General features: G+C 40.9%; 1 protein-coding gene across 1 annotated transcript in view; it reads left to right on the plus strand.

Annotated features, from left to right (window-relative positions):
- Window positions 1–26,493, plus strand: part of LONRF2 (LON peptidase N-terminal domain and ring finger 2) — a 113,842-nt gene that overhangs the window by 73,330 nt on the left and 14,019 nt on the right. The window contains exons 2-8 of the mRNA XM_077482707.1: window positions 76–194; window positions 2,841–2,963; window positions 8,465–8,617; window positions 11,646–11,871; window positions 12,196–12,298; window positions 18,588–18,702; window positions 21,530–21,651. Coding sequence (XP_077338833.1) covers window positions 76–194; window positions 2,841–2,963; window positions 8,465–8,617; window positions 11,646–11,871; window positions 12,196–12,298; window positions 18,588–18,702; window positions 21,530–21,651 — 961 coding nt within the window. The remainder of the gene's footprint in view (window positions 1–75; window positions 195–2,840; window positions 2,964–8,464; window positions 8,618–11,645; window positions 11,872–12,195; window positions 12,299–18,587; window positions 18,703–21,529; window positions 21,652–26,493) is intronic.

Consider the following 26,493-nt stretch of genomic DNA (forward strand, 5'->3'; position numbering starts at 1 on the left):
TTTTTTCTGCAAGGTTTGAATGTTTTGTTTGGTAGAAAAAGTTTAACGTGATTTTTTTATTTTTTTTTACCACAGCTCCCAATGATTCATTACTTAAAGTACAGCGAGCCGAGCTCCACTCAGCCATGAAGAACTTCAAGCAAGCTTTTAATGATGCGGATTGTGTCTGTAGAAAACAACCTCTCTGGCCTAAGGTAAAACGAGGAGCTCACTATGAAAAGCATTTATACTTTTATTTAGGCATTTATGAGCCCTTTACTGCACTGAAGAGACTCCAGACTTTTACTTACTTATAGAAGGAGATTGTTCATGGGTTTATACCCATCAGTTTATGAACTACAGGAAAGCTGTAGGCTGTTTGAAGTCACACCTTTTAAGATAAGCCGCAGTAAAAGTCCTATAAGAAGTCTATTTATGCAGGCAGATCTCAGATTAGGACAGGTTCACACTTGTATGACAAACACTCTGACATAGGGAGCACATGTTGCATGATGTGTGTAAATCAATGATTGCCTATGAGAGCCGTCTTAACTGGTCCGACACAAGTGAAAAATGTTCCTGCACTACTTTGGTCTGACTTTGGTCCTATTTCAGCCCATTGAATATCATTGAAGTTGGATCCTTGTCCTAAACATCTGACTTGTGACATCCGACATGGTGATTACAGCAGCAGGAAAAGGAATTTATATCACACTGGGATTGCTTTGATTGGTCAAAGGACAAGTCAGACTATTTCAAAGTCGGAGCAAAATGATGGAAGTAGGACCAAAGTAGGACCAATGTTGCAGGGCAAAGTAGGATAACAGTCGTGTCATACCAGTGTGAACCCAGCCTAAGGATCGGTACTCTGAACAGCCCTTAGCTCTTCTGAAGAAGTTAAAGTGATTGTAAAGTCTAATATTTTTTTTTCTATAAAAATAATAAAATAAAGTTTAAGTATAGAACCACTTATAGCAGACATTTATTTCTGGACTGGTTCATGCAGGTCATAAAAAATAAAATGCTGAATGCTATGATGTTTTGTAAATTAAGCTGTCAAGGGGATATTTATTGTGACATGGAATAAAGTTAAAGGTGAAATTAACTGCATAAGAATGCTCTCCCCTGCCCCTCTTCCATATTGCCATTTTAAAAAAAAAAACAATGTGTGCACAGATGCACTGCAGACTCTTCCAGGTATTTGGGAGCAGACAGAGTCTAGTGGCTCATCTGCTTGGTGGGTTTTTAGTGTATGCTCATACGCCACCTGCTTCCGGTATATGGGCACTGTAGTGCCCATGGCATTTGTACACATGTGTGGACATGAGCCACGCATGTGCAATTGCCCTGAAAAACTGGCATTGCAAAACTGGCATTGCAAAGCTGGCAGTCAAAAATAAATAATGCGTGCACATACACTTTCAAATGTGTGTTAGATTTTTTTTTTTTTATCCATAACTGATATAATCCATATTCTAAAGGCAATACTACTGCCTGAGGGAAGTGATTTAATTATTCCCCAACAGGAAACTCTCTGCAGGAACTACGTTTGTTCTTTGTCTGGAGTGGAACATGTAGTTGACTCCAATTTTCACTCTCTCCTGCTGTTTTTTCAGCCACTTGTCACTTGTTTTAGTACATGCAGCTGGTTATCAAATGAGATTGGAGAGTATGGGGCAGAACTGGGAGGAGCCACATTGTCCTGTACATTGATGTGCTTTGCCCCATATTTGCATAAGGAGCATAATGATATACTTGACATATAAGAGCATAACTGCATACAGGGCTTGACAAATCCTAGGTGCCAGGTCACCACGGTGACTAGAAACTGCCATGGCGCCTGAGCCCCCACCAGCCCACCTACCACTCAGGCGCGAGCAACCCCTACTGCCTGATGCCCCAGCAGCCGACCCAGTTCAAACATCTGAAAACAAACAAGAAAAACTCCTGCTTTGCTGCTTAATTGCAGCAGGGCCAACATTTTTCCTTTCCTCCCCACACACCAGCCAATCCACTTGCACCATGGTCCACCCTTCGCCGCCAGACCCCGCCCCCTGCGGTGCTGGAGGCCAGCAAGGAGGTGAGCAGAGCCCAGCCCACACAGTAGGCCACACACCACAACACAAATCAAAAACTCCAGCCCCAACAACCTCAAGTGTCAAATGCCCACAGCCCAAGCCCCCCGAAGGGACACGTATATCCTGACACCACCCAGTAAGAAAGCTGTCCCTCCCAGCAGCACCACAACCGAATGAGACAGCTGCCCGACCTCCAAATAAATAAAACATTTTAGTTAAAAAAACTAACTTTTTTAGCTGGCTCCTAGATTCAAAGAAAAATTGTCAAGCCCTGATTGCATAATTAAAGGGGATGTGGAAATTCTATGTGCAGCCATCAGAGATCAAGTCAGTTGGTCATAGATAATACTAGGCCCTGCTGTGTGGCCTGCACAGCAGCTGGGAAACCTAGGTGGTCACAGAGGAATCTTGGTCCTACAGCTTGTCTGGCACAACATGTAGGAAATTCTATGGGAAAGCATGCATAGTTACATACACTATTTTAACTAGTTAGCCGAGTTATACATGACTAATGTCATGTATAATGTATGCATATAGTTGATGCCAATACCAATTCTCCTGCTCTTCCTCTGGACCACATGCCACATTTTCATTTTATTTTCTGAGACATATATCCTTTGAAAAGCAAGAGCTCATTAGTACTTTTTATGTCTCTAGAAAACATCATTTAGTTTACCGTTAATGTAATCCTGTGTTCCAGTTTAACAGGATTATTTTTAAAAAGCATGGTACAAGATGTTTGGTTAATTGCTTCTAAAGTATGTCACTTTGCTGTGTGTATAGGGGCATTACGTGAAAGCGCAAGCTCTGTCTGGACTGGGAATGATGGAGGAGTCTTTGAAGGAGTTTCTGTATTGTGTTGCCTTAAATCCTGAATGGAGCTCAGTAAAGTCAGAAGCGCAAAAGGTATTATTCTATACATCCTTTCATATCAGTGCTTTATATAGATCTATATATCAGTGCATATTTTAACCATGTTTCCCTTCTTTATTTTTACCTTTTTAACGAATTGACTTATTCTTTACCACTTGTTCTTTGAAAAATGTTAAAGGAAAAGATCTGTCTACACAAAAGTGACATTCAGTGGATGCTGGGGTGTTAGAAAATCTAACTTTTTCTTGTATCTCTTAGCCCTTGTACACACGGTCGGACATTCTGTTGGAAAATGTCCGTTCGGACCGTGTTGTCGGATAATCCGACTGTGTGTGGACTCCATCAGACTGTTTCCGTCGGAATATCCGACGGACAAAGTTTTAGAGCTGGGCTATAAAACTTTCCGACAACATGATCCGATCGGACTTTGTCCGATTGTGTATAGAGAATTCCGATCGGACAAAGTGCCACGCATGTTCAGATCAAATTCCTAGACCAAAGCTATTGGCTACTAGCCTGAACGTAGTCCCGTCTTAACGAAATAACGTCATGACGTTACGTACGATCGGATTTTCCGACAACTTTGTGTATGCAACACAAGTTTCAGACAAAATCCAATGGATTTTGTTGTCGGAATGTCCGACCGTGTGTACAAGGGCTTAGGGATGCTAGCAGTGACATCTACTTGCTTAAATTCCCAGGTCAGCATACCTACTGCAGGAATTGTAAGAGATCCCACTCTTCCTTCTGCATTTCTGTTATATTTTATACTATGGAGAATGCAAGAGGTGGAGTGGAAACAACCCAAAGTGGATAGGAACACTGCAATCTGCAAGATGGCTGGGAACAGTGCCAAGACCTCTTGCAGAATGATATCACCAGCTAAGTTCCCATAATGTTTAAGAATCCAGCAGAAGACCTAGGCAACTCAACTGTACATATAATGATGTAGTGCTGATGTAGTGCCCCTTTTATGAGCCCTCCTAGATGGCTCCAGAATATCTGTATTCTTACTGTCTCCAACCCCCTTAACCACTTTCAGACCGGACCAATTTGCTGGTCAAAGACCAGACCACTTTTTGCGATTCGGCACTGCGTCGCTTTAACTGACAATTGCGCGGTCGTGTGACGTGGCTCCCAAACAAAATTGACGTCCTTTTTTTCCCACAAATAGAGCTTTCTTTTGGTGGTATTTGATCACCTCTGCGGTTTTTATTTTTTGCGCTATAAACAAAAATAGAGCGACAATTTTGAAAAAAACGCATTATTTTTTACTTTTTGTTATAATAAATATCCCCCAAAAATATATAAAAAAACATTTTTTCCCCTCAATTTAGGCCGATACGTATTCTTCTACATATTTTTGGTAAAAAAAAATCGCAATAAGCGATTATTGATTGGTTTGCGCAAAAGTTATAGCGTTTACAAAATAGGGATAGTTTTATAGCATTTTTATTAATAATTTTTTATCTTTTTTTTTTTTTACTAGTAATGGCGGCGATCTGCGATTTTTATTGTGACTGCGACATTGTCGGGGACCCATCGGACATTTTTGACACATTTTTGGGACCATTGTCATTTATACAGTAATCACTGCTATATAAATGCAGTGATTCCTGTGTAAATGACACTGGCAGTGAAAGGGTTAACCTGTGGGTGGCAGTGTAGGGGTTAAGTGTTCCTAGGGGTGTGTTACCATTCCGCCGCTCCGTGAGACGATCGCGGGGATGCCCGCGGCGATCGAGTCCGCGGGTCCCGCGACCGGACTCACGGAGGTCCCGACCAGCGCGGGAGCGCGCCGCCGGCGGCGCGCTCCCGATGGCACAGCGGCAACGAATATTGGACGTACATGTACGCCAATATGCCTGCCCGTGCCATGCTGTCGACGTACATCGTCGTGCGCTGGTCGGGAAGTGGTTAAATTATAGATCACTGTACATATTTACCATCATACTATGAATCTTCAAATAATGGGCAAACGCTTTCACTCAAAAGGATCACATCAAAATGATAATATTTTGAGACTGCGCAGGACCCCTTCATCAGGCATTAGATGATGAAGCAGCCCTGCATGTCACGAAACATTGTTCTTTATCATTGTGATGTGGCTTATTTGAAAAAAGGGTTAGGTCCTTATTTTGAGGATCCATGGTATGTTGGCAAAAATGTACACTGATCAGTGATGTCACTAGTTCCCAGCTGGTTGTAGCTGCAGCACAGATTGGTTTCTCAGCCTACTCCAAGAACATGTTCAAAGGGAATATGGTTTGTCCCTTAAATTATAGAGTGGCATCAGGAATTTGCTAGCTGACATCAAATCCCTGAAAATCTTTTATGATAAATGCCTCTACCAGCTTACATGCAACCAGTCAATGCCCAGCTTGCCCTTGTTTCCTCCCAAAAGGAGGTTTTAGGAAGCCAGTAAAACCAAAATGTATTGAGCCCCTATAGGTAGACTGTTTGTAGCAGAGCTAATGTACAGTTCTTACGCAGTGATCTTAACTAAAGCAAGAGACAATATTAGGTGGCATCTAGTCAACAACTTTTTCTTGTATGTTTATGCTGATGGAACCCTTAAGTGGAATAGTTCTATTTTCTTGTTGTCTGATAAAAAAGTGTCCCAGTCAAAAAGGTATTTGAGGGGGGAAAAAAGCGTTCATCCCTAAATTGCTGATGATATTATATTTTAATGGCCAGAAAAGCATATTTAGATCATGTTTATCTGGAGCATTTCTGCCATTCAGATGGTGCTTTTTTAGTGATGTAAATCGTCAGCACCTACTCTGTACAAGCAGAAGTGTACATTTAAACATCTTTTTATTGTATATCATTTTGGTGTATATTTGTAATTTGTCTAATTTTGCATGCAGTATTTTTATTGCATTTATACTGTATATTGAGGTTAAATTGTATATAGCTTATTCAGTAATGTAAAGCTAAAGGTTTATAGATATGAAGTAAAATTCTTTCCTTGCTTTCTTCATGATTCGCAATGATGTCTTTACTTTTCTTGCACAATTCAAAGTAAGCTTTATTATTGGAAAATGTAGTTGATGAAGAAACACCAGTAACTCCATGCAAACCTGTTCTAGATGTTTTGATTGTCTTGCATGTCTGCCCATTATTTTACCTTTCAAGGGTTCTGTTTATGCCTACATGAAAGGGCACAGTCGGGGCTTACCATATTGTCATACTGTGCCTTTTGATGTGTGAAAAATACATCTGTAGCTGCCAACTTGAATTTTTTTTCAAATCCATTCCTGTGCTCCTCTACACAGATGATCTAAGGTTTTATAGGAGACATTTCCTTGTAGCTATACAGAAGCACCTGCCCCCACCACCCCTTTTACTTTAGATTAAATGTCCAATTTTAACTGGAACACTGCAGCTAAAAATTAGTATTGCAGCATTTCATCTGAGCCATAATGGTACTGTTTGGTATTTTTTTCTTTGAGGGGGGGGGGGGGGGCAACAAACAATGTACCTACATCCAAAAGCCCCCCCCCCCCCCCAGTCGATCAGGTCACTCGCACCCCCAATGGCCGGTCAGCTAGTTTGCCCCGCACTTACCCCATCAAGTGGGGAACGCTTCCCGACAGGTGGCAGCTTCTCGTTCATCTCTTCACGGCGACCGTGCATCTCCTCCAATAGGATTGCCTGTCCTTTCAGCCAATTGGGTGACGGGTCGCAGGACCCATTTCCTGATTGGCTGGGAGGAGAATCAGTGTGACAATAGCAAATATTAATTTGCTATTATCACACAACTAGGCGGGCTCAGAACGCAGTGCTCTGCTCCCTGAGCCCACCCTTTTTTGAAGCCTATTAGAGCCTCTGGCTTTAATTACTTGCTTCAAAAAAAAAAAAAAAGCAAAAAAACCCCACTGAAATCCATGCATCCAGCACCCCGCATGTAGATTAGGGGGCAGACGCATGGATGGGGGGGGGCTGTGCCCCTAATGGACGGGACGCCACTGCTGGAGTAGAAGTGTAAAATAACACATTTGAAAATGATTATGAAGAAGAGGTTGCTACTAAAAATACACACGTATAACATAAAATTAAACAACCTTCCATCTTCCATTGTGGGGAAATTCTTTTTCTTCAAAACTAGAGTGCAATGCAGTCTGACTAAATAAAAACATAAGAATAAAAGGAAGCCACATTTCACACTAAAAACCACAAATGGAACTGTGTGCTTACACAGGCAATAGTCATTCAAAGATGCTGCTGGCTTCCTTGAAAAACACAAGATCAGAGATGCTATCACAAAGATCACAGTGTCCCCCCAAAATGTAACCAAAAATACCTCAGCTAATCTGTGGCTGGATGAAATGTGGCTGAAAAGATACAAATGTTTCTACTGCCAGAAATGCAGTTGAATGCAGTAAAAAAGGAAATTGACATAAAACTATTGCAGAGTATACAGCTTGAGTTTTTTTTGTTCAAGCAGTGGGCGCTCAAGCATTGATTGAATGCTGGTTTTCCATTGAATGCTGGTTTTCCATTGAATGTTGGTTTTCCATTGAATGTTGGTTTTCCATTGAATGCTGGTTTTCCATTGAATGCTGGTTTTCCATTGAATGCTGGTTTTCCATTGAATGCTGGTTTTCCATTGAATGTTGGTTTTCCATTGAATGCTGGTTTTCCATTGAATGCTGGTTTTCCATTGAATGCTGGTTTTCCATTGAATGCTGGTTTTCCATTGAATGTTGGTTTTCCATTGAATGTTGGTTTTCCATTGAATGCTGGTTTTCCATTGAATGCTGGTTTTCCATTGAATGCTGGTTTTCCAGCAGGACCATTCAACAAAAGTGAGTTATTAGACAGGCTTCTGTTGAATAGGCAGCAGTAGACACAGAGCAGAATTAGTCCAGTTCCTGTTGAACCGGCCAACTTTCGGCCCATGTATACCCTGCTTTACACTGTATACAATGATACAAATATACTTCTGTAGAAATCATGAATGGAAGTAGGGATATGCATAATGAAGAAGTTGGTAAATAAAGCAGACATATTAGCAGGATAATAGGTTCTAAGAGCCTGTAGGTAGGAACTACTCTGTGAGGAACAGATGGTTTTGTGGTTGGTGATGTTTTTTTTTTTTACAGCTCCGCTCCACTGGTGACAGTAACAAGCAAGGAGAACTGAGTGAAACATGGAAATCACGCCACACTTCCAGTCCCAGATCCTTTAAGCTGCTGTTTGGGATTTCTGTAACACTTCTTGGACCTCTGGCCTTTGAAGTAATCTTCTTAAGCTACTGCCTCCAGTCGAGTCTATGGGAAACTTGATCACATCTGTGGAGAATGAAGCAGAGGCAAACGTACCCTGATAATTTGAAGGCAGTATTCACTGTAGTTTAAAAACTATTTTCACGTTTCCCTGCTCCATTGGTCTACACATTTAAAGAAATAAGAACTATAGAACCTGGAATATACTTCACTAAGGTTTTTCTCGTGGTCAAGCATCTTTTTGTAAATAATAAAAAATAAAATAAAATATTACTAATTAAAATTAATTTATTATTTTTACAGTTAATGTGTGAGATGCTGTTTCCAGCCTTTGAGAATGTACAAGCCAATTTCTCAGCCCGCGCCCCCACACCTTACACTAGACTGAAGCCGGTCTTCTTAAATGGCTCCAACTTTTCTTCTTTGGATGATGTGCCTCTGCCAGGAGGGTCTAAGGTAGAGTATTGTTTTCCCTAATATGTAATATTGTAAATTGTATCTGTAAATAGTTGATATAACTGACTAGTCTACCTTTGTTTGATTTTTATGTATTTTGTTACTATGAACCCTCTGATAAATCCACCTAACACAAATTGCATTTGGATTCAATTAGTGAAAAATATGCACAAAGTTGCACATTTTGCATGGGTTTATCTTCGCCCTCTTCTTGGCAAATATTTAGCTCTGTAACTGAGACTAGCCACAATTAAATTGTTTTTAAACCCAAGCAGAGAATGTAATATATTGAAGCTTTCTAGTCCTTAGATGTGGTGGCTGCATTGGTTTTCTTTTCTTTTTTTAGGCTCTTTCCCTTTATTTTTACCTGGTGATCCTGCCAGTAATGCCCCTTCCTGTCCTAGGGTGACAACACTCACTCACTGTACTGTATCTGTGTAGAAGCCATGTTGTCACCCTAGAACAGGCAGTGTGTTATAACTACAGAACACCTCCCTGTCTTCTCATTTTAATAACCTAGGAGGAAGGGTTGTGTAGTTTACTGAGATAGCTTGAAAAGCTAAAAGCATTGTTTGGGATTTCAGTTCAGTGCACAGGATCAACAGGTATTTTTCTATACTTGCAGAAAATGTTGTTAGCCTGAAAAAAGAAAACTAATCAGCCATCACATCTAAAGACTGGTAAGCTGCAATATGTTACATTTTTGGTATTGGGTTTATAATTTTTTTTTTAATAACATCATGATAATTTCATAATATTGAAATCCCTGCCAAAGCCGTGATGCATGCTAGGAATTAAAAATGCCCATAATGGGGCACCTTATGTCAGTTTGTCAAGGGGCACTGAAGACCGTTAATACATTACTACCAGACTGACATCTCATGATTGTTACTGATTTTACACTTCTCTCCCTAAGATCGCTTGTAAATATTGTACATGCTGTTTACAATGCTTACCTTTATAAATGTAAGCTATGTAGTTAAAGCAGCTCTTACATTGATTGTTTTTTTTTTATTCAACCAGTGGGTTGAACGAAAAAAATAATCTCAATTCTCCATCTACTCATTCAATAGGGATGGGGGCATCGCTCCTGCTGTGGTATTGTATTCTGACAACAGGGAGCTTTCCCCTCCATCACAATCCAATTATCAGTGTTGCCAACTATAGTCAGCAGCACTGATCATTTGGGAAAAAGCTGACAGAATGGTTGCATACAAGTCGATTGATCGACTTGTGTACAGCCAGATTGCCCATACATGGCTCCTTTGCTGCCCATACATGCCCATACATGGGCCCTTCCTGAACTAACCAAAGTTTGATCCATGTATGGCCAGCTTAGGAAAAGTAAAATACATTGGAACAAGCCCCGGACTTGGTAGTCTGGCAACTCTTGATAGATGCCATAAGCTCAGGCTTAGCCTCATTCAACAATGAACTGTCTGCAGCTTAAACATTTTCTTTATTTGACCTCTATGGTGTACTGGTTGGTAGTGGGTAGTGGTAGTGGGAACCCTATAATAATTACCAGCAGAGTTTGTCTCACCCACAGACATGGGCTGATGTGCTTTATGTGGCAGGGCTACTTTTTATTGCCAGTCCATAGCTAGTACTGACCCATATGAAGTGGGGTCACCTTGCTGGGGTGTATATATTTCAGTTAATTTTTTTAATTGTTCAGTGGACTTTTAACCTAAAGAAAAATTCTAAAGTGATGTCACTTATCATTTCTGTGTTTATTTTCTCTGTAGAAACTATTACCAGAAAATCAGAGAGTGAGGAAAAATCTCATTCTGACAAACTAAAGCCGGCTATAGATGGTTTGATTTTCTTTCCTGCAACCATTGGTTCCAGGAAAGTAAATTGCTTGATTTGACCATCAACACAATCAATGTTGATGGGGGAATCCCTCTTGCGGAGCCATTGTGTTCTCCCGGTGAATATACACGGGGAGCCATCCCTGCCAGGAGAGCACACAGTAATTACTGCTAGCAGCTATTGCCACCGCTGGCAGTAATCACATGAAATATCTGACATGCTGGTTGTACCCAAGTCCAGCGAAGCATCAACTTGGGTACAATCATCCTGCTGATACATGGCTCAAATGTTGGCCGGTCCCTGCATAACAGGCTGAGATTCAAACTGTCTATGGCTAGCTTAACATTAACCCCAGATAGTAGTAAAAAACCTCTACTACATAAAACCACACTGCATAAACCTTGTATAACACATCTGTAGGGGTGGGTGCTTGACTAAACAGTAAACAGTTCAAATCCAAACATAGAAAATAGTCTTCCAACTGAACTTCCAAGATGACTGTTTGCTGAAGTTCCATATCAGTAGATACACCAATGTTTCAAGTGTACACAGACCCGCTGTATCTGCTTTATCCTAAAACATTATTGATATGAGACTTCAGCAAACATTCATCTTGGAAGTTGAGTTGGAGTGCTGTTTTTTTCTAAGTTTAGTTGTTAAACCTCACTGGAGTTCCAATCCATCCCCACTCTATCCAAACTCAGAACAAAAAAGGATTTCTGCCTTGACGTGTACACTGCAGCACCTCATTACTTGGCACATTTTGTAAATGATATATAACCAAGTCAGCAATGTGCATTTATAATGAGCATATTTCATGTTTTGTTATTGGGGATTGGCAAACCACCGCATGCACACTGGATGTTTTGCTAGCGCTCCTTGACGTCTTTCCTCCTGGCAACACAGTTTTGTCAGAAAAAACAATTGACGTTTGTAAACTTGTGTAATGTGTTAGGTGCTTTTAGGTGTGTCAACTCTGCTGCTGTGGATGCACTTGTGGGGGTTTTTCTGCCTTTAAACACCCCTGCCTCCAAACTCTTCTACATGCATATGTGTGCATGGACATGTAAGCTAACATGTAAGGGTGTTTAAAAGCAGGAAAAGAAAATGCCAAACGCCCCTGGGAGCAGCAGAAAGAGTCCAGTGTCCATGAATGTCCATGAGGCCTTATGATCATAGTGCTTCTAACGTCCAAAGTTTGTTTTATCTGCAGGACTCAGTGTTCAGACTAACCAAAGCTACATTTCCAAAGTCTGATGAGTTTTCAATAAAAGATTTCACTGACAGTCCTGAAATATGTGACCTGCCTGATGAAAAGGTAACAAAGACTCTGGGAAGTGTCCTCTCTTGCCTTCCGGAAGTAGAATTGAAGAGGAAGCGTCTCAGCACCTCAGAGGACCTTCACCAAAATGAGCTCCCTGCCAAAGCTATCAAAAATGGTAAGAAACAGAAATACCTGTAGTAATTAACTTCATATTAGTCTGCCAAGGAGCATTGAACATGGTTGTATGGGCTTACTAAGCTGCCAATAAACATATCTTTTCACCTTTTTTTTCAATATAACATGTTAGCCAGGAAGCTGAAAACTTTAACAATATTACAGTATGGACACTGTTAAGAAGACGCCTAGCGCCACATTTTATCCCTGATATTACACCACAAAGTTTAGGAGCACAGAATAAGCTTTGCAGCGAGTTTATAGTGAACATGTGAACTATTGAAAATAAAAGTTGTTTTTTATTAATTGATGCTTTAATTCCCAGATGTTGAGTCCCGTTGGAAAGAGTCTGCCTCACAGTCACAAGTGAGAACCATCTCTCTGGATCTGGTGGATGCTTCTGATTTTGAGTGCTCCCTCTGTATGAGGTATGCCTGAACCCTTATTTCTTTTTGAAATCTTGGTGGTGAGGAAAGTACATGTAAAGTGTACAGAATAACATGTTAAGCCTATAGGCTATTCTTTTCCAATGGTTTTTATTGGTAATTTTTCAACAATAATATAGCAGTAATGTACAATACAATAATCCTATATTTTATTGTTAGAAATACTTAACATATTAATAAATCCTTAACTTGTAAAACAACCCATTTACATTAAAATAACAATGCAAGGCAAAACACTTGTGTGTGTGTATATATATATATATATATATATATATATATATATATATATATATATATATATATATATATATATATATATGCATAGTGTGGTCAGTTTGAAATAGAAAAGCAGGGGAAATGGCAGGATAACCATTTATTTCACAGAAAGAAAGCAATGCAAAGAGAACAGAATACTGTTTAGCAAAAGTACATGCTACAACAGACACATTTCAGGAATATGAAATGCTGGGTTTACAAACACTTCAACTGTTCTCGGATCACCTGAGGCTTTGATTTGATAGAAATTAAAGTTAGTAGGAATGTCGGTTTGTTTTTCCAAAAATTATGTTTTCTATGTCATCTAAAAAGCATGAAAAATATAAACAGTTTTAGCTTTTTTTTCTGTTTGTTCTACAGCAGTGGTTAAAAAATAATTGTATTGTGTAAGTTGTTCTTTTTATAATGACAGTAAAATGATGGTAAAAAGCAATCTCCAGATGTAATAGATGTTTTTAACGTGTTTTTTTTATTAATGCAATGCCACCAAAAGAGGCAAAAGAAAAAAAAAACATGTATGAATTGTAAAAAAGAAAATGAGAAGGTTGGTTAGTGTTAAGGTGTCACTAAACCCAATCCAAAAAAATAAAATAATATTCTTTACGTTCATAAGTGGTCCTCTGAATACGCTTGGATAACAGTTTTAGATAAATGTAAAACTCTGCTTAGCTAAATTTTCTCTCTGAGGGTGGCTATGCTGGCTCTTCATGATCCTATTTTGTGTTGAATGTAGCCAACCTCATCCGTGTGTTCCTGCTTTGGACTACATACTTACATGTTTACACACTCAGCGCCGGCACATAAAAATCTTTGCAATTTTGTAATCCAGCCCATTCATCACTGGCCCTCCCATGTATGAACATAGAAAAAAATCTAACAGGCATGCTTGTGAATTGGATATGCAAGCGCAAAAATCCTGGGAGTTATAGTATGAGGGAATTAATTGAGTAATAGTGCGTTTGTTCCAACCCAGGTCCAAAACACTTCTATAATACAGATGTGAAAAAATGCATATGCACAGTGTATCAAAGATATATTGCACAGAATCCCATCAGTAAAAAATAAAGAAATTATTATATAATAAATGCAGAAATAACTAAAGAAATTAATAAAGTCTTCTTCGATGATAAGAGTGACTTGTTGAAGTGTTAATCAACATGCTCATCCAACAAACGAATTGGGAACATTTTCAGTGACACCACCTCCATCACTAGGTGCAATGCCTGCTCACCTTAGGGGGTGACCTCAATGGGTCTAATCGTGCTTTTAGAGATTTCCCAATCTCAGAACGTCTGGACTGTGCTGTGGTAACAGATCTTTTTCCAAAGAAATCCTGGGTTATGGAGATAACAGCTGCTCTCTAGCTTAGTTTAAAATAACAATTTCATTGTGCAAAATTGTATATTAGAGGTATGAATTTATAAAAAAAACAATGCTCCTGCTCACAACTTGTATAAAGCATGGTAAGACAGTGTATACATCACATCCAAGAGGGACAAGAGGCTCTCCTCCTCACCGCTATTGCCGGTTACAGAGACACTGGAATTGATGTCACCAGCTCCTTCCGACACGTTGTGTCACAGATCATGTGACTTCTTCAAGGGATATGAATTTTGCGCGATTACATTTTTTGTTTTCTCACTTTGAGAAATTGAGAATTGGAAATTTGTTTTTAGCTGGAGGGTTTAGTGACACTTTAAAGCAGACCTTCAAATACACATGGAAGGTCTACTGTTTTGCCCGCTCCCGACCTTCCAAATAGCCATTTCAAAAGACTTTAAAAAAACATTTGTAAATAAACCAATCAATCTCACCGTCCATTCTCAAGGAATTTAAACCTCTTGTGACGCCACTTGTATCTCCTGGAAACATTGGAGGCTGGGAGAGAGACTTGCATGAGCAGTATGTTTACAAATGTTTTTTGTGTTGGGGGACTATCAAAAAATGGATTGCCTGCTTTCCATAAAAGGTCTGCTTTTAACTAAGGCTGGCCACACTTTATACAATTTTCTTGTACAATTTTCCTTAAGATTTACCAAAACCATATAATATGAGGTCAAACCTAAAAACTTTCAATCTGTATACAATCAGGCAGGCCCTTATACTACGTAGTTGAAGGTAAATCATAAGGAAATTGCATAATGTATGCCCAGCATGAGGGTTACCAAGGGGATAATGAACAATTAATATTAAGAAATAAAACTTTTTTTCCCACTTGTGTGGCAAGATTTTAGTACTTACTTGAACCATTTGCAAATACAAGTCCTGTTGCTTTATGAATTGATGGCGCAAGCAGTACTAGAGTTGCCATTTCTTCACTTCCAGAGACATATTAATTCCAGGATGGTTGGTCATCAAAATTCATGCTTCATGTGCTTTTTAATTCAGTAGTGAGATAAGTCGACCAAGATCCTGCCCCTTGTACATAGATAATTATATACTGTAGAACACACTAGGAATACACATCAGTAAAGTGATTTACATTAAAACAGACTTGCTTTAAAAAGGAAAATGAACAATGTTTAAACTCTATTCCCACATTTGCAGTTCAATTTGGGAACTGCCCCCCCCCCCCACTGTGTTTGTTACGTGTTTCTATTCACATAGCATATCTAAATATAATTATTATTATTTTTTTTAATCGTACTTACCTTTTTTAGTTGTTTCCTTGGAGCAAAATTTTATATAGACTCTATGGGCAGCTTCTTAGTTTCATAGTTTCATAGTTTGTAAGGTTGAATAAAGACACCAGTCCATCCAGTTCAACCTGAGTGAGTGTCTACCCTATCCCTGTACATTGCACACTCACATTGGTGCCTACCCTCAAAGAGCCCACAATCTAAGGTCTCCATTCATATACTAGTGGAAATTTTGGACAGAAGCCAATTAACCTACCTGCATGTCTTTGGAGTGTGGGAGGAAACCGGAGTACCCGGAGGAAACCCACGCAGGCACAGGGAGAACATGCAAACTCCAGGCAGGTAGTGTCGTGGTTGGGATTTGAACCAGCGACCCTTTTTACTGCTAGGTGAGAGTGCTAACCATTACACCACTGTGCCGCCCATGTTGCATTTTAGACAACTAAATGTGCAATTAAGGGACAGACTGAGGAAGAGATTTATTTTAACCACTTGCCACCTGCCACTTGTCAAATGACGGCTGCAAAGTGGTTTCAAAATCCTGACCGGACGTCATAGGACGTCCTCAGGATTTTGAGCCACTGCGCGCCCCCGCGGCGATCGTTGTTGCAGGGTGTCAGTCTGACACCCTGCAACTACGATCTCGCTAAAGAGTCTCCGACGGAGACTCTTTACCACGTGATCAGCTGTGTCCAATCACGGCAGATCACAGTTTAAATAGGAAGAGCTGGTGATCGGCTTTTCCTCACTCACATCTGTCAGACGCGAGTAGAGGAGAGCCGATCGGCTGCTCCTCTGATGGGGGGTCTGTGCTGATCAATTATCAGCACAGCCCCCCCCCCCAAGGATGCCCACACTGGACCACCAGTGACGCCACCAGACCACCAGGGATGCCCAGCACCAGGTATGCCACCCTAGACCACCAGAGATGCCAGTCAGTGCTCACAATGGCTGCCAATCAGTGCCCACAATGGATGCCAATCAGTGCCCACAATGGGCATCACTGATTGGCATGCATTATTGTTTGGCACTGATTGGCATCCATCAGTAAAAAACAATGCAATACAATGTCGCTTATCAGTGCCCATCCATGCCACCTATCAGTGCCCATCCATGCCGCCTATCCATGCCAATCCTTGCCAGCTATCAGTGCCAATTTGTGCCACCTATCAGTGTCCACCCGTGTCGCCCATCAGTGCCACCTATCAGTGCCCATCAATGCCACCTCATCAGTGCCACTTCATTGGTGCCAGCTCATCAGTGCCGCCTTATCAGTGCCCGTCAGTGCAGCCCCATCAGTGCCCATCAGTGAAGGAGAAAACATACTTATTTACAAAGTTTTGAAACTAAAACAAAAAATAAAAACCGTAGAGGTGATCAAATACCACCAAAAACAAAGCTCTATTTGTGGGGGAAAAATGATAAAAATTTAATTTGGGTACAGTGTAGCATGACTGCGCAATTGTAATTCAAAGTGCAACAGCGCTGAAAGCTCAAAATTGGTCTGGGCAGGAAGGTGTTTAAGTGCCCAGTATTGAAGTGGTTAATATGCATCGACATGCATTGTACCACCCAAACCTTGCTATTACCTCTTTGTTAAGACAGTGTGCACAGTGTTCACATCTAGCATACAATTGATAATGAAATCTTCCAGCACAGCATAGACAAGGTTAGACATAGGGGAAAGCTAGTTAGAATTTTTTCAGCAAGTAAAAATGTAGGCTGCATTTTTAAAATGGTATGCTGTGTGAATAGGAACATGTAACAAATACAAAGTACGTTTTATTCCAATTTGGCTGTAAAAGTATAAATACACGTTTCAAATGTTTAGCAGGTTTAGTCTATTAGTAGGTTAATGCTTACTGAGCACAGCTATGGCATGTGTGTGGAAACCTGTGTAATTCAGAGGAACTTATTCTGCATCACATAGATACCACCCTACACCATGCAGTGGCCTACAGGATAAATTGATTGGTATGTTCACGAATGCCCAATATACTGTAGTGCCATATGTGAATTACAGGTATCTTTACTATGTCTTTCACAAACTGAATTCCAATGATCAGTAGAGTATTTTGCTCAATAAAAAGTGTAATAGCTTGGCTCGGTCTTTACAGGATAATTGCTTGTTTCTGGAGGCTTTAATCTCATGGGAAAATAGGATGACACGACTGTCAGGGTGATTTTGCATGAGTCACCAATAGGAAAAGTCTGCAATCTGTTATTAGGCTAAAGTTAAAGCAAAACAGGCACCTGTCCCATATTTGAAAGCTGTTGTCTTGATAGCACAATTATATAAAAAAAAGATTGCCTTTAAATGAATCCATCAAGTTACTTTTATGAGACACTAATACATTACCAGATGAGTGATTGTGTAATCCGGTTTGTTTGTGAAACAACAGTGCCACCTTCTGATTTAACCATATATGTAAGCACTCATGTATAACTGTGCCAGATATGCTTTATATAAGCAGAAATCTGTTGGTGTGAAAAATCTGGAAACCTATACTGAAGGAAATATACAGACTGCCATGGTGGACCTTTTGGAGGTACTAATTGCATGGCTATCATGATTATCCAGTTGATTAAAAACACTAGGGTTGATTTACTAAAGGCAAATAGTCTGTGTGCTGCAAGTGCAGTTGCTCTAGATCCGTGGGGGACATGCAAGGAAAATTTGCTTGCACGTGATTGGATGATATAAATCAGCAGAGTTTCCCTTCATTTCAGAGCTCCCCCCAAAGCTAAAGCAACTGCACTTCTATTTGCACTTGTAGTGCACAGTATTTTTGCCTTTAGTAAATCAACCTCCATGAGTTACTGATCCATAATGGGTATGTGGATCACTTCACATATTGCATACTTGTTCTGGGTTTGTTAGACAGTTGATACTGAATTCATAACCAGCCAGACAAGTAGCATTTCAGGTCAACAATTGCAGTCTATACCATTTTTCCAGTACATGTTTCCTTTTATTTAGCACTATTGACCAAGCTGCTTTGTTCTTAGTAGCGGGCCTTATTTTTCAGAGCTTCTAAAGAACTAAAAGATAACTGGTTGTCATTTTTCCTAGCAGCCAAAAAGATTTTCCTTTCATACTTCGGCTTACATTGAAAACCGATTGCATGCTGGGAAGTTACACAGACAGTCCTAGTTCTAAACATGTGTAGACACATAGCGGACATTATTATATATAGTTAGTGGCTTATACTTGGGATCTTTTGACAAAATGTTATATGGTGTGGTTTCATAAATATGTGTATTATAAAACTGGTTTTAGTTACAGGGCATATATAAAACTAAAAAGAAACCAAAGTACCACCTTGCATTAAAATATGCTCTTTTATCTATTGCAGGCTATTTTATGAGCCTGTAGCCACTCCATGTGGACACACATTCTGCCTCAAATGCCTTGAGCGTTGCCTGGACCACAATCCGCATTGCCCCCTTTGCAAAGAGAACCTGTCTCAGGTGAGATGATTGATGTTATTCCATAAGATATTATGTATTAACATGTCACTGTTACATGGTCATACAGTACTGTGGCAAGTAGTCTTTATCTTCCTCGAAATCAGGTTTTCTTAGTGTTCAGCATCCCAGAGAATTGATATATTCCGTATTTCTTTAGTTGGGAATTTGAGGGGTGGTTCAAACTGTTTCTTTGGACCAGTCATTTTACAGATTTTTTTTTATTATAAAGCAGTTTCAGAATGAGAGGATGTGGGTTATTGTCACGTAACAGCCACCATTATCACACCAATCTCCAAAAATGTACTTGGGTTTCAGTGATATTTTCTATGATTAAGGCCTTATACACACAATAAGAATATCAGACGAATGATCATCATTTTTTACATGTAGGCTTATATCAAAAACCAATAGGTTACTAAACAATATATACCCAAAGAGTTTTAAGGTGCAGAAAGATCAATCAAGAGCAACATTTACATAGAAATAGAAAATTGTATTACATAGACATTATAAAACAATTTATAAAATTTAGGTCATAACAATCCAGTGGTCAAGGTACAAAAGTGTGATTGCCTCTACATATTTCACCACAAACGTAGCTTCTTCTGGAGCTTTTGTGGAACCTTGTTGTTTAATATTTGCCACCTTTCAGAATGGTCTTGATTCCAAATGATCCCCTAGACCCATCAAAAGGTTTTATGGGGAACGTCTGTGCCAAAACTTTTGATGGGTCTAGGGGATCATTTGGAATCATGACCAATCTGAAAGGTGGCAAATATTAAATAACAAGGTTCTACAAAAGCTCCAGAAGAAGCCAACGTTTGGCTGATGATGGTGAAACATGTAGAGGCAATCACACTTTTGTACCTTGACCACTGGGTCATTATGGCCTAAATTTTATAAATTGTTTATATTGTCTATGTAATAAATTTTTTTTTATTTTTTTTGTAAATTTTGTTCTTGATTAATCTTTCTGCACCTTAAAACTCCAACTTTGTGCTCTTTGGGTATATATTGTTTGGTCATATTTAAAGGAGGTGGTGCATCTATTATCCCTTGTACACACGGTCGGAGATTCCGACGGAATGTGTCCGATCGGACTGTTTTGTCGGATATTCCGACTGTGTGTGGTCTACATTGGACTGTTTCCATCAGAGTATGCGACGGACCAAGTTTTCCAACTTGTTGGTAAAATTTTCCGACAAAATGCTCCGATCAGACATACTCTGATCATGTGTAGAGAATTCCGATCGGACAAAGTGCCACTCACGCTCAGATTAAATTCCTACACCAAAGCTATTGGCTATTAGCGTGAACGTAGTCCCGTTGTAACGAAATAACGCAATCACGTCGGATTTTCCGACAACTTTGTCCGACCGTGTGTATGCAACAGATTCGGACAAAATCCGACGGATTTGGTTTTCGGAATCTCCGACCGTGTGTACAAGGGCTTAGAGTCCCCAAGCTCCAATATCAATTTGAGAAATTTCAATAGGTTACTAAACTTACGAAAAATTCTAGTACGACAGAATACATCTTCGGAAGTGATGTAATGAGTTGTATTGTATTGCATTATATTCTTTGGTTTCCAAGCATGTGTGGTCTTGGTCTTCTGATTTTTTTCGGGTGAATACTGTACTGATTGAATGAAAATCTGTTGTTTTGGTATCGTACAAGAAACTTTTTTCATTAGTCCCTTTGGATATTTTGCATGAACTGTCATAATCAGCTCTCGAAAGCTGTGTACTAACAATCAGATGATCATACTTTGAAAGCAGTATTTGTCGATCGATTTTTTTTTTTGATCGTATATACTAGGCATAAAGCACAGGTGTCAACCTTTTGACCTTCCTGGGCCACATTGGAAGAAGAGAAATTGTCTTGGCCACACATAAAATACACTAATATAGATAGCTGATAAGCAGAAAAAGTCAGGCAGATCACAAGTTAACTATAACTTATATAGATAAACTAATGCATCAATATTTGGTTTAATGGATGTAATAGCAATTCTCAGTGAATTCTCAAAGTGATCATCAGAAATTTTGGTTCTAATTTTGCGTTTCATGTGCTTCATCCATGAAAATAGTTGCTCACCAATATCAGTGCTGCCGAAAACCGATGACATGAATAAAGTGTGATTGTGAAGAGTGGGATATTTTTCACTGGAAAGATAAAACATATAAAAGTACAGTAAAGAGGCACTGTCAAATTTTTCTTTGGCCGCATGTGTGCACTAGGTGTAAAAGCATTTTTACAACCCCCCCCCCAAAAAAATCTAAATTTTTAAGTCAGTTTATAACTTTGTGTTGGGACGTATTCATAGCTGTCTTGGGCTGCATACGAGGTGTGGGCCGCAGGTTGGACACCCCTGGATTAAAGCTTCACTTCTGCTGCCACAACAGAAGTGTTACCACAGTCTTGTTGCATTTTTCAAATCTAAAATGTATTATAAATCCTCTAGGGGCCCTTAATAATTGGTGCAGCAGATGTGCAGGCTTGGGAGCTTGAGCACAGATATGTCACCAAAAATATATATATAAAAAAAAAAAAAAGCTTAAAAGAGCTGGTGGACCACCGGTAATTACACAGGCTGAAAAGTACTTTATTGACCAGCCCTTACAGCTAAAGTTGGAGCTCTAATTGGAATAGTTTTGTTTGAAACCTGTGTAGTATAAATACAGTATGTTTTCAACAATCCTGAAAAATCTCTTGTGTTGCATGCTAGTGTTATTGTAATTATTGCAATTTTAACCACAAAAAAATTAAAAATATTTCACTGGAAGTAGTATGTTGACCCTGACATTATTTTTTTTTTAATCTCTAGTACCTTGCAAGTAGAGCATATAAGAAGACACTTCTGACAGAAGAACTTATTTATCGATACCTACCAGAAGAAGTAACTGAGAGAAAGAAATTATATGATGAGGAAATGAAAGAATTATCAAAGTAAGTTGCTAATTCAGGGTGCCTTCCCACAGTTTACAGAAAAGGGAAAGTCATCTAAATAATTAAAGCACATGGTCAGTTTTTACGCCACTCACATCAGTTTAGTGCAATCCCCAAAAGTTTAGTATCGACTGTTGATATTTTAGTTTAGTCTTGCATACAAACCAACATATATCTGAGACTTATTCACATCTTTGTAATATACTGATGTTTAGATTTTAACCACTTAAGGACCACCCCACGTACATATACTGCGGCAGGTCGGCTCTTAAGTGCAAAATCACTTAAGATAGATAGAAAACATATCAACTGTTTAAACTGAGAGAATGTATCATTTAAAGAAAAAATAAGTTCATTTTGAACTTGATGGCAGCAATATGTGTCAAAAAAGTTGGAACAGGGAAACAAAAAGCTGACAAAGTAAGTGGTACTAACAAGGAAGAGCTGAAAGAACAATTCACAGCTAATTAAGTTCATTGGCAACAGGTCAGTAACACGATTAAAGCGTAGCTCCACCCAAATGGGGAAGGGCACTTTTTTTTGGGGGGGGTCAAAACCCTAAGAATTTCTGGCCCCTCCTCCTTCCCCCGTTACCTTCTGGGACACACACAGGTGGGACACACACAGGTTCCAGAAGACAGCAAATCCATTCAGAAAGCACATCGTGACTAGCGCTTGCGCAGTAGCGAACCTTGCAATGCTGGCACCTGCACCCGTAGCTGATTGAATAATCAGCTCGGGTGCCGATTTAGCAGGATACAGGTAAGTGTCCTTATATTAAAAGTCAGCAGCTACAGTATTTGTAGCTGCTGACTTTAATTCATTTTTTTAGTAGAAAATTGGTATGTGGTCAGACAGTTTGAAATATGACGTTCTTGCTATCAGCTCCCAGTTCGAAAGCTTGCATGGGGGGTGCTTTAGTGTGTATGGAATGGGAAGCTTGCACATCTGGTAAGGCACCATAAATGCTGAAAGATTTATCCAGTTTAGAGCAGGATATGCTCCCATCCAGACAACCTCTTTTTCAGGGAAGGCCTTGCATATTTCAGCAAGGCGGTGCTAAACTGCACACTTTATCATTGACAACAGTATGATTTTGTAGTAGAAGAGTCCAGGTGCTTAACTGGCCTGCAGTCCAGACCTTTCACCAAGTGAAAATATCTGGCTCATTTTGAAACGAAAAATACAACAAAGAAGATCCAGGACTGTTGAGCAGTTAGAATCCTATATCAGGCAAGAATGGGACAATATTCCTCTTCCAGTTCCAAGATGTTTACAGCTTTGTTAAAAGAAGGGGGATGCTACACTGGTAACATGGCCCTGTCCTAACCTTTTTATTTCAAAACGTATTTTCTTAAAATTGTACATTTTCTCAGTTTAAACAACTGATATGTTTTTTTTGTTGTGAATAAAATATGGGTTTATGAGATTTTCAAATCAATGCATTCTACTTTTATGTAGATTTTACACAGCAACCCAACTTTTTTGGAATTGGGGTTGTACTACACAACTTTACATATAGGCTCTTATGATTCTAACAGGTGTGGTTTTTCTGGGTACTAGAAGGACTGTGATGAATAGGGAGGAAGGGCAAAAGACAATGACAGGGTATTTTTTGCACTAAGAATGTGTATAATGTAGCAGAATCGAGTGTAGGACATACAGGAGAATACACAGAATGTAACTGTACTGTACAGTGTACAGACTGGAGCATCATGGAGTACATAACATACTGAAGGGGAATGGAGCATACAGCATATAACATGTGCCAGCATTGTTTTTATTTTTTTGGACTTGTGGTGTAGCAACAAATAAGTTTTCTATAAGTAACTACTATTCCATAAGTAAATCAATCCACAAGATAATTATATAAAAGCGTTCCTTGTATGGCCACCATTAGACACAACAAGGAAAATTAAGGGCAGCTATTGGCTACTGGCTATTGAACTTCCTTATTCTGTTCATGTGTGGTCAAGTCCGTTCATTCGGAAAGTCCGTCGGAACTCCACCAAAAGACAGTCGGACCTAGTCTGCTGGAAAGTCCGGTCATGTGTACGCGGCATTAGTAAACTAGTTATACATTTTGGAAAAGTTTGTTTATGGATGTTCTTTCCGGTCTGCTAGTATACAGAATGTGATAGAAATAATTAGATTAAGTTTAAAATGGGCTTATTGAACTATTAATATAACATGTCCATCTAATCTGATTATTTATTATACAGTTGCAATAAAAAGTGTAAAAAACCCTTAGAATGAACTGGTTTTCTGCAGTAATTTACCATAAAATGTGATCTGATCCTTATCTAAGTTACAACAATATAACAAACACAATGTGCTTAAAGGGTAAGCTCACCTTTACAAAAAATCTGTTAGGTGAACTTACACTGGAACCCCTCCCAACCCCCCCCCCCCCCATCCCACTGTACCAGTGTCCCACAATCCCCCACTGTCAGGCACCAGGATACTGCTTTACTGGTCCAGGGATTTGAAATCCACTTGGCTTTCTCTCCTTGCAGCGCAGTGCTGACAAGATGGGCTAGACGGATTTTTACTGGTCAGCACCGTTTATGTGCCAGTGCTGACCAATTTGAATGCCTCTTGTCTGTACGCGCTGAAAGGTATGGATCTGAGAGTAAGCCGCTGGGATTGCAAAGCCGAGGACTGAAGTTGCATCCTGATGCCTGACAGTGAGGGATCATGGGACACTGGTACAGTGGGATCCAGGGCCGCTGATAGAAATCATGGGGCCCCGTACAGCCTACTTGATGGGGCCCCCTTCAGCTCCACCCTGGCCCCGCCCCTGGTCCCTCCTTCAGCCCCTCCCCAGACCCCGCCTTGAAACAAAGTGTAGGTTTGTCTACAAGTAATATTTGTTTTTCTCCAGCCAGTTATAGGTTTGATTATCCAAAAGAAATACTGTTTTCAGATGAGAACAGACCTCGTTAATATCTATATGTAATACAAACCATTAATGAATAAATAAAATGGTATTTTGAAATTGAATTAGGGATATTAAACAAATGACAAAGGTTGAAAAAAACAACAAGCCAGGTCTCGTTAAAGATAGTTTACTGTAGATAGTTTTCAGGTGTATTGGCAGGGCAGAGGCGGCTCTAGGCTTTGTGGGGCCTTAGGCAAAACTTAGGCATGAGGCCCCACTCACACCCACAATGGGAAAATAATTCAAGTGATAAATAACTGTATAAGGAGGGTAATTGGACACAGTACAGGGGGGAGCAGGACACAGCACAGGGGAAGGGTAAGCAGGCACAGTACAGGGGGCAGGAGTGTACAGCACAGGGAGGGAGGGCAAGTGGGCACAGTACAGGGGGCAAGAGGGTATAGTAAAGGAGGGAGCATGAGGGCACAGCACAGGGGGAGGGTAAGTGGGCACAGTACAGTGGAAGGTAAGTGGGCATAGTACAGTGGGAAGGAGGGTACAGTACAGGGGGAGCAGGAAGGCACAGAACGGGGGGGGGGGGAGTGGACAGAGTACGGGGGCAGGAGGGAACAGTACAGGGGGAGCAGGAGGGCACGGCACAGGGGGAGGGTAAGTGGGCACAGTACAGGGGGCAGGAGGGTATAGTAAAGGAGGGAGCAGGAGGGCACAGCACAGGGGGAGAGTAAGTGGGCACAGTACAGTGGAAGGTAAGTGGACATAGTACAGGGGGCAGGAGGGTACAGTACAGGGGGAGCAGGAAGGCACAGAACAGGGGAGGTAAGTGGGAACAGTACAGGGGGCAGGAGGGTACAGAACAGGGGGAGCAGGAAGGTACAGCACAGGAGGGAGGGTAAGTGGGCACAGTACAGGGGGTAGGAGGGCACAGCACAAGGGGAGGGTAAGTGGGCACAGTACAGGGGCAGGATGGGGCAGTACAGGGGGAGCAGGAAGGCGCAGCACAGAGGGGAGGGTAAGTGGGCACAGTACAGGGGGCAGGAGGGCACAGCATAGGGGGAGGGTAAGTGGGCACAGTACAGGGGGTAGGAGGGTACAGTACAGGGGGAGGGTAAGTGGACAATACAGGGGGCAGGAGGGTACAGTACCAGGGGAGCAGGAGGGCACAGAAGATGGGGAGGATAAGTGGGCACAGTACAGAGGTCAGGAGGGCACAGCACAGGGGGAGGGTAAGTGGGCACAGTACAGGGGGCAGGAGGGCACAGCATGGGGAGGGTAAGTGGGCACAGTACAGGGGGCAGGAGGGTACAGTACAGGGGGAGGGGGAGTGGGCACAGCACAGGAGGGAGGGTAAGTGGTCACAGTACAGGGGGGAGGAGGGCACAGCACAGGGGGAGGGTAAGTGGGCACAGGACCGAGCAGCAGGAGGGTACAGTACATGGGAGGGTAAGTGGGCACAGGACAAAAGAGTAAGTTAAAGGAGGGAACTGGAGGGCACAGCACAGAGGGAGGGTGGTACAGGGGGAGTGGAAGGAAAGAAAGATACCCATTACATCAGAGTACCCCCCCTAGAGACCCCCCTTATAGCAGCACCCCTTGCCCTCTTTAAGATCCACATAATTTGTATTGCCTTACCGGCATGAATAAGGTACCGTGAGAGCCGAAGATGGGGGGGCGGGGCTGAGAGGTGGAGCGGGGAGAGAGGCACCGAGCGGAGGAACAGACTGGCCTAGCTAAGAATCCTCCTTGAGTGGAGCGCAGTGCCGGAAGTTCGGGACTTGGTCCGACACTGGCTCCATCCCCTGATGGGTCAGCGGGGCAGACAGGAGAAGTGGGCGGAAGGAGGATGAGCAGCAGCATTAGCAGCTCTCTCTCCTTTCCTGCTTGTGAGGGGAGGATGGAAGTGTCAGCGCTGGCTCTGAGCAGCTGTCCCTGGCTGTGATCCG

This window comes from Lithobates pipiens, unplaced genomic scaffold (genome assembly GCF_037356315.1).
Source record: "Lithobates pipiens isolate NorthernLeopardFrog02 unplaced genomic scaffold, aLitPip1_a1.2 Scaffold_16, whole genome shotgun sequence".
Taxonomy (NCBI): Eukaryota; Metazoa; Chordata; class Amphibia; order Anura; family Ranidae; genus Lithobates; species Lithobates pipiens.